General features: G+C 43.8%; 1 protein-coding gene across 1 annotated transcript in view; it reads right to left on the bottom strand.

Moving 5' to 3' along the window:
• Positions 1-1,104, bottom strand: part of LOC107302839 (14 kDa phosphohistidine phosphatase) — a 3,557-nt gene extending 2,453 nt beyond the window's left edge. The window contains exon 1 of the mRNA XM_015831991.2: positions 860-1,104. Within this exon, the coding sequence (XP_015687477.2) occupies positions 860-1,004 (145 nt within the window). The 5' untranslated portion in view covers positions 1,005-1,104. The remainder of the gene's footprint in view (positions 1-859) is intronic.
• Positions 1,105-9,761: the final 8,657 nt, after the last annotated feature.

The following is a 9,761-nucleotide window of genomic DNA, read 5'->3' on the forward strand; positions in this document are numbered from 1 at the left end:
TAATTTTCTGAGATTGTGGATTTGGGGTTTTCATGAGCTGTAAGCCATAATCATCACAGTTATGACACATCACGGCTTGAACTATCTTGCTTTGCATGTAATGAGTCTATCTCATATATTAGGTTCACCTTTTAAGTTGCATTACTGAAATAAATGAACTTTTGCACGATATTCTAATTTTTCGAGTTTCACCTGTAGACTATCCTCATCTTGTAGATGCCAAAAGGGTGAAGAAATGCCAAAACTGAATGCCAAAAAACGAGTCTGACAAGGTTTTTTTGGCTTTCTCTGTCCACAAACAAATATTTGTAAAATGAAAATAGCAACCCATGTACTTAAGGTCTTGTGGAAAAAGAAAGCATGGCATTGAGACTAAAGCATCATCATTTATATTTGTTATACTATAATCCAAATAAAAGAGATAAAACAATGTGCTTTTCTCCAGATTCGAAATGCAAAAGCTTTAACGGCATAGCTGAAACAAGTTATTTCAACATGCTGAATTCACACGGTATGTAAACTCAAGATTCAAGTTCCTGTAGTGGTCTAGTTCATCTATTACTAAAACATAAGGGCGGGGGAGGGGGGAATCCACAAACCCTACTTAAAAGGAAAGCAAACGGAACATTATGATTGAACTAGGCTTGGATGTCCCTGCGAAATCTGACAGCGGATCTAACCCAGGTTTAACACACTGAACTAAGAGACCACTCATTAGTCATACATGTAAGTTTTCAAAACAAAATTTCTTTAGTGATATCCCGGCTTCCTAAATTCACGCTGAACGGTGCCGACTTCACATTTTTTTTTCACTGTTAAGCCACTGTCTGGGTCCGGTCCAGCTGGCAGCTCCACTCACTGTGGAACTCGGCGTCCGCAGTGCCCCTCACAATGTCGCGGTGGTCATCAGCCCCCCGCTGTACCCGCACCAGGATATATTTGAAAGTGCCGTCGGGGTCCAGCTCCACTTCGGGCACCGAGCTCAGTTGCCCTCTGGCCGCCATTACCCAGGCTCGCGGAGGGGAATAGAACGCAAGGCGAAGCGCAGAAAGCGAAAGCACCGACGTGGTTTCGGCGTCGCGCCGAGCCTCTCCAAGGGAAGAAGGGGCCTCGATCGCCAGCCGCAAGCGCATATTGGTTGGTACTGGTTGTGGGCGAGCTGTGATTGGCCGCACGAATGCGCGAAAGGGACGGCACTTTTCCAAAAGGGAAGAAAGCTGCTTTAAGCTAGAATCATCCACACACAAGCACAACCCTTCCCTCCCTCCCCCAGCCCGCGAAGCCCACAATTTCAGGGTAGATAACGGATATTCTTCAATCTCGACCGGTGGAACAAAAGGTGCTTAATATGGGGTACTAACCGTATCTATTTTAAACTGAATTTAAAGGAACAGAACAAGATGGCATGTTTGCTCAACAGCCCATTAATTAATCCAAGTTGCAGGCCAAATCCAAATTACTTTGGATTAACCGATTTAACTAGTACACACATTACATACTGGCTGTATAACACATTGTGATATGTTGTAGGAGAGCATCTTAGTCTACAGAAGCCCTGGATCAGTTTGGCAATACCTTGTAATGCTAACAAAATTGGTTAGAAGGCAGAAGCATTCATCAGATAGTAAATTACTCCAAATTAGGTAAAAACAATTTTTCTTTAAGTACAGGTGGTCCTTGACTTATGATCACAATTGAGCCCTAAATTTCTGTTGCTAAGTGAGACATTTGTTGAGTTTTGTCCCATTTTATGACCTTTCTGGCCCCAGTCATTAAGTGAATTACTGCAATTGTTAAATTAGTAATGTTAAGTGACTTTGCTTTTCAGAAGATCGCAAAAGAGAATCACATGACCCTGGGACATTGCAACCATCATAAATATGAGTCAGTTGCCAAGCGTCTCAATTTTGATCATAAGACCATGGGGATTCTACAATGGTTGTAAATGTGAAAAATGATCATAAGTTACTTTTTTCAGTGCCATTGTAAGTTTGAACAGTCACTAGATGAACTGTTGTAAGTCGAGGGCTACCTGTACTGACACACAAAGCAATTTCCCACTCACAACAGGGACATTTATAAGGACTTTCTGATAATTGGTATAAAAGACTTTCTGATAAGTGGTTTTTGATAATGAAAGAAAACATTTGGGAAGCACTCGCCTACACCATTCTAAGATATATATCGCTTCCTGTAACCTCAGGATTTGGATAGCTTCTAAAACTAACTCCATGATTTCTTTTTTCCATCCTTTATGCAGCTGCAGGCTATGGTGTCTATTATCTGACCATTCACTAAGTTTCATATCTTTCTCCCATTTCCCAAGGTCATTCCCACATACCATTCCCACATACCATTCCCACATACCATTACAATGCATTTGCAATGACTGACAGGAAAGGATGTTTGGAAATATACAGAAATGAAACTTTGAAACAAAAATTTTGTCTCCAACTGCCAGGTGTATAAGATCTGAAGTAGCCTAAATTACTATTACTACTTGGAGTTAACGGTTGTTTTTTTTATTAAGCTACTTCTGGATCTCTGCATTAAAGGCTAGTCACATAATGTGTAGTAGTTGGCCACTGGAAGCTGTGGAAAAGGAGTGGAGAATTCCTATTTGTATAAAAAGTTTTGGACAGCCCTTTTATGTCTCTATTTTATTGCACTAATACTCCCAGGTTTATGTGAAGAGAGTTTTGATATTCCTGGCATTAGAAAGGACTGGGCAAACCATCCATTTATAGATAAGTCTTTTTTAATGTACTGTTCTGAATTGCTATCTTTGTTGATTAGACCCAAGAGATCTGTTCTTTGCTCAACAGGATATCTAAAAGAACTTTCATTCAAAGGAAAGGAAATACTAATGGATCATAAGCTGGAAGACTGTTCTCTTAATTGCTTATTCACTGAGGGCTATTTGGAGATAAAGTTCTGCAGCTGCAATTTCCCCAGCGATGATTCAGTGGGTATGCATGCATGCATACAGCATACCGTACTTCAAAATTGTGATGAAACAAAATATTGTTGGGCTTTTTGAAATAATTATATTTTCTTTCATGATATAAAGTAATATGATTTTATGACAAAAACGCTGTAAACTTACTCTTTTGATTACTTGTCAAGATTATAAAGTCTCATTTTGGAGATAGGGTTGAATAATAGATAGGGCTGAATGGCATTTTGTAGTAAAAAGGCAAGGGGTTAGTCTTACTTTGGTCTTATTATCTGATAGAGAATATTATTTGTGGGAATAATTAAGATTGCCATTTTTAAATGAAAAAGTTAAATATTTTGTTGCAAGTCCACTATAGCTCTGTTAAAATACATTCCCATATATATCCTTTAAAATACTAAAAATGCGAATCCTGGGCATCATATTAACCAAGTTAGAAAGAAAAACGAACACCAGGATATAATAAACCAGACTGTTTAATGTAAACAAGCCTGTGGTTAAAAAGAGTCACTAAGCTTTCGTCGGCCAAACTGCCGACGTCGTCAGAGTTGGAGTAAAAGGAGATCTGGGAGCCAGCTCATATAACCTCCTGCCTCTGCGCCCGGCTCCTTGAGCGTGTCATCGCTCGTTGATTGTACTCATCCGTATGGCGCTGAGTTGTTCCGCATCTGGCAACCTGTCTTTGGCCCCGCTGATTGTTTTACGATCCTCAAGCGCTCTTCTGGCGTGTGTGCAAGCGCCGCCTCACCTGTAGAGCTATTGCCCCAATCGTGCAAAGAGCTGTCCCATTGTTTCGATCTCTGGTTTCTCTCCCCTTTAACCGGGTCGTTGTCCTCTCTAGAGATCGTACCTGTCTCATCGGTCATTCTGCCGCCCAAATCTTGCAAAGGATGGGCTAAGTGTCTTCTCAGTAGACCATAGCACTGTCTTTCCCACCCTCTGAGGGTATGATAGGCCGGCAAAAGATCTATATGCCGGTTGATGGAATTTTCATCAGAGAGCCAGGCTTCTTTGAGTAAACGGCCACCCTTGGTGGTCTCACGAGCTATAACCTCTGCATTGGCCAGATCGAACGTGTGGCCAAAGCTGGACATGTGGGCCCACACTTGTGAGCGTTGCTCTTGCCTTCTAATTGCCAGCTCATGTTCATGGACCCTAGTCCTCAGCCTTTTAGTTGTTTCTCCAACGTAATTGCTCGCACAGTCCTTGCAATTGATCAAAACAATGGGACAGCTCTTTGCACGATTGGGGCGATAGTTCTACAGGTGAGGCGGCCACAACTCTCATGGGAGGAGATAATGGACCAACGGCGCGCCACGGCTGTAAGCCAGGGACGGATGCGCAGAGGCGATCTGGAAGGAGGGGGAGGGAGGGGGAAGACGGAGAGCAGAAATGCCAGAACAGCCGCTCTTTGCAGTACTGGGGTGGGAGAGTTACAGGCGGGATGACAACGGCCTTGGGCATGGGGAAGGATAATAGCCCGACAGTGGGCCTGAATCGCAGCGTGAGATACAACACTCAAGATCCCCCCAGAATGGGAGGGGAGGGAGACCAGGTGCAGGGATGTGTTGACAGCCGCCCTCCAGGCGCTTGTACACATGCCAGAAGAGCGCTTGAGGATCGTAAAACAATCATCGGGGCCAAGGACAGGTTGCCAGATGCGGAACAACTCAGCGTCGTACGGATGAATACAATCACCGGGCCAATGACGTGCTCAAGGAGCCGGGCGCAGAGGCAGGAGGTTATATGAGCTGGCTCCCAGATCTCCTTTTACTCCAACTCTGACGATGTTGGCAGTTTGGCCGACGAAAGCTTAGTGGCTCTTTTTAATCACAGGCTTGTTTAAATTAAACAGTCTGGTTTATTATATCCTGGTGTTCATTTTTCTTTCTAACTTGGTTAATTCCCATATATCTACGGCTAAATTTTAATAGCAGTCACAGATAATCTAATATACTGTAGTTGAAAGTGTTTGATCGAGGTTAAAAGATTTTTTTTTTTGCAACGTTTTATAGATTTGCTTATGGATGAGGAAAGAGATATGGGATGAAAAGGTATCAGTTTAACCTTATAGGGGGTGAAGAGTTAAATAACATATTGAATAATAGACATTATATCTTTCTATATATTAGTATATATAACCATAAGTATAATAAGATTAATTAAACATGCAGTGTCTTTTGTTGGTGTGAGGGTATTTGACGTTTCACCCTCTGAAATCTGAAATGGAACCAGAGATAAGGTTTCACCTAGTAAGTGACTGTTGTGACATCACCGGGGTTTGAGGAGTAGCTTCCAGTTGGGTGACTTTACAGATTCCATTAGCAATATCCAAATCAAGAGGAAGAAGACTAAAAGGCTCCAAGGGAGGTGGTAACTGACCATCATGTAGCCCCGGTCTAAGATTCAAAACATGTTGTTTAGTATCTGTTCTGGAATAGAGTGTGCTTCCTCCTCCTTAGTTAACAAGGTCTGGCAGTCTCCAGCAGATTCTCCATTCATCTTATAAGAGCAGGAACAAATATTTTTGGGTGGGTGATTTCCAATCATTCCATTATCCACTGAAGAGTGGTGATGGGTGTCAATATTTCAAGACACAAGATCAGTAAATGGTTCTGCTGTAGCTATAGTCACCAATAAGATTTCTTTAAGATTATCCAGCTTTTGTGTTATATTAGTTCGTTCAGTCCTGGGCAACTAAGGCACTGATAAGGTCGGCTTCAGCTAGATCTGACACATCTTCATTTAGTAAGAGTGGCTTACTTCTGATGCCTTATTTTTTCAAGGCCATATGTAGGGTACAGGAAACCTTACTGATTTATTGAAGTTTTGCAATGGGTACAAGGTCTAGCTGAGGCAAAGTTGAATAAGGAATTAATTGTGGAGATTAACCAAAGCTACTTCATGTTTAATTAGTATTTTGACTTTGTGTATTTACGTGCAGACTGCCCTGGCAGTTGGAACACGTACGAAGTACAAATAAATGTTATCTGTGTCTGTGTCTAGCAAATCGCTAACCAGAAGGTTTGTTATTTCCTCCTTGAGATGGAAAGTTACAATGAGGTCTATGTGTAAAATTTCAATAAAAGAGAGCTTACGAATCTACTCGAGGTTCTCACTCTTGCAGACAACCCTGTGTCTTGTATTTCATGGGAACCGGATCACTACAANGTACAAATAAATGTTATCTGTGTCTGTGTCTAGCAAATCGCTAACCAGAAGGTTTGTTATTTCCTCCTTGAGATGGAAAGTTACAATGAGGTCTATGTGTAAAATTTCAATAAAAGAGAGCTTACGAATCTACTCGAGGTTCTCACTCTTGCAGACAACCCTGTGTCTTGTATTTCATGGGAACCGGATCACTACAATTAATTTTAAAATGGTGAAAATCTCTAATGAAGATAATTTGAAATGATGCTAGATATGGTTTCATCTTAAATAGCATTAGGGGAATAATTGGTTTTGGTTTTGAACAGCTGGAAGCCATTCAGCGGCACCTAGCTCTATCTGTATTGATTGAAGAAATTGCTCTAGGGAGGTTACAAGTGCTATCCTACAATTCCAGTGTCTAACATTAAGACTATTCAGGGAGATACCAAGAGAAGTCTGCTGAATTTGAAGAGAACAGTTTAGCTTGCAGGTAATTTCCTCTTTGGGATCCAGAGAGGCATTAATATAAGTAGGGTCTCCACCCTTACCTTATCAGACATAATACAATTATTTAACATTGCACATTTTTGTCAATGTTGCCCTTTAACAACTTGCTATTTTTTAGAATGCATTCTGGGAATGAATTGTATAAACCTTAATAGGAGAGGAGACAGGTCTGACTTTGTGCTTTTCTACAAAAGGCTTAAAATCTTTTTTTTTAGTAGGTCTAAATCATATTTTATAGTAAACAGCTGCTCAAATAATGAGACAACAGTTTGAGCTTTAAGAAGGAATTGCTAACTTCACCATATTCTCAATAAGCATTTCATCCCAAAATGTTACTCTAGTGTCTAATCCATTACATATACTAACGTACGACTGCCAGAAAGGCCAAAGCAGTCCTTGGCTACATCAACAGAAGGATGTCATGAAGATATAATTTACTTGGACTTCAATAAGGCATTTGATAAAGTAGATCACAACCTACTACTCGATAAGATAGAAAAATGTGGGTTAGACAGCATCACCACCAGATGGATTCATAGCTGGCTGACTGGCCGTACTCAGCGTGTGGTCCTCAATGGAACTGCATCTACATGGAGGGAAGTGTGTAATGGGGTGCCCCAGGGCTCTGTTCTGGGCCCAGTGCTCTTCAACATCTTCATCAACGATTTGGACAAGGGGATAGATGGGGAACTCATCAAATTTGCAGACGACACCAAGCTGGCAGGAATAACCAACACTCCAGAAGATAGGCTTAAGATACAGGAGGATCTGGACAGACTTGAACACTGGGCAATATCTAATAAAATGAAATTCAATGGTGAAAAACTTTTGCAAAGTTTATCAACAGTCAAATAAACATTGCAGAAGGATTCAGGAGAATGGGCGTTGTCTTACCTGAACGCCATTTCTCAGCATGTAGATGTAGCCTCCACCGATGGGTTATCAATGCCTCCTTGCTCAGTTTAGACTAAGATCAAATTTTGGCCACGCCTCCTTGGTGCTGTCCTTCCCCAGTTTGTTGATTGACGAGGCGAAGCCCACATGATCTGACACAACACTCCTCCTGAAAATACAGCCTAGACCCACCTACACGGGCGGGTGTGGAGGCTACATCTACATGCTGAGAAATGGCGTTCAGGTAAGACAACGCCCATTCTACAGCATGTGAGATGTAGCCTCCACCGATGGGACATACCCAAGCCCCCATGTCCCCCAATGGGAGGGAAGTCTAGGTCTGTGATTCATGAGCCACCACCACCCTCTGCAAGACTCTCCTGCCAAAAGCCGCATCAGCCACCGCAAACTGATCAAGTTTGTAATGCCTTATAAAAGAAGAGGGAGAAGACCAGGTGGCTGCCCGACAAATCTCTTCCACCGAAGCCTGGGCAGAATAAGCCGCAGACGTGGCCGCACTACGTGTGGAATGAGCTGTGACATTCGCCGGAACCTGAAGAGACTGAGACTTGTATGCATAAGAGATGCATGCCCTGATCCATCTTCCAATGGTCGAAGATGATACCTTCAGACCCTTGAAAGAAGGATGGAAAGACACAAACAGAGCCTCAGTCCTGCGAAAAGGTTCTGTACGTTTTACATAGTGATGCATGGCCTGTCGTACGTCCAACGTGTGCCACAGCCTTTCCAGACGATGGGATGGTCAAGGACAAAAATTTGGAAGAACCAGGTCCTGAGACCTGTGAAACCAAGTATTGACCTTCGGGATGAAGGATGGGTCCAACCGAAGGACCACCCTGTCATCCAGAAAGTTACAGAGGTCCCCTCTGACTGAGAGCGCAGCCAGTTCAGAAATACGCCTTGCCGAAGTAATGGCAACCAAAAAGGCGACTTTCAGAGAAAGGAAGTGTAAAGAGCAAGATCTAATAGGTTCAAAGGGTGGCCCCGTGAGAACCTGCAACACCTTTGGTAAATCCCACGTGGGGTATCTATGTACCACGGGAGGAGCCGTGTGAACAGCTCCCTTAAGGAAAGCCTTGACTGTCGGGTGATGTGACAATTGTGCATGATTCTCACAAGTGAGAATTGAGGACAAGGCAGCAATTTGTCTACGAATAGTGTTATAGGCCAGGCCTTTGTTCAGGCCCTCTAAGAGGAAATCCAAGATAATTGGAATGGAGACCTTCAACGGATCCAAACTCCGGGAGGCGCACCAAGTGCAGAAATGCCTCCATGTGGCGTCATAAATTCTGTTAGTTGAAGGACGTCTGGAGGCTTGAATTACCGCTATGACGTCCGGGGAAAATGACTGCCTGGCTAAGCTCTCCCGCTCAAGTGCCAAGCGGCTAACTGAAGCCACTGCGGATCCGGATGTTGTAGCTGACCTTGACTGAGGGCGACTAGATTTGGTGGGATCTTCCATGGCGGAGAGACCAACAGATCCACTAGGTCTGCAAACCAAGGTCTCCTTGGCCAGTGAGGGACCAACAGGATCAGCTCCGCCTGTTCCAAAAGCAGTTTCCTGATGACTGCCTGAATCAGAGGGAGAGGAGGGAATGCATACAGGAGCCCCTTGGGCCAAGGACTGCGGAGCGCATCTGTCCCCTCCGCCCCCCGTGATGGAAACCTTGTGAAATATCTGGGTAGTTGAGCGTAAACCGACGAGGCAAACAAGTCCACCTAAGGTTGTCCGAATCTCTCCGCTATTCTCATGAAAAGAGTCGGATCCAGGCGCCACTCTGAGTGGTCTATCAATACCCTGCTCAAAGAATCGGCCTGACGATTCGCCTCCCCGGAGATGTGTTCTGCACAAATGGATGCCAGATTGAGTTCTGCCCACAGGCCCAGGGATAGAGTTTCCTGCATGAGGGTCCAAGACCTGGTCCCCCCCTGCCTGTTGACATGGGCCTTGGTAGCAACATTGTCCGTCATTACCAGGACATGTCTTCCCGCTACTATGTGGGCAAATTGGCGTAGAGCCAGGTGTACAGCCCTGAGCTCCAACCAATTGATGATGTGAGCGAGATCGGATTGGGTCCATTGTCCCTGTGCCATGTGAGTCTGCATGTGCGCGCCCCAGCCGAACAAGCTGGTGTCCGTGGTCAGGACTAGCCTGTGAGGCTCCTTGAACAGTGAACCCTTGTGTATGGCTGCCGACACCCACCAGTGGAGAGACAATAGAGTGTGGTGAGGA

Source organism: Protobothrops mucrosquamatus, unplaced genomic scaffold, assembly GCF_001527695.2.
Source record: "Protobothrops mucrosquamatus isolate PMUCROS unplaced genomic scaffold, P.Mucros_1.0 scaffold_294, whole genome shotgun sequence".
Classification (NCBI taxonomy): domain Eukaryota; kingdom Metazoa; phylum Chordata; class Lepidosauria; order Squamata; family Viperidae; genus Protobothrops; species Protobothrops mucrosquamatus.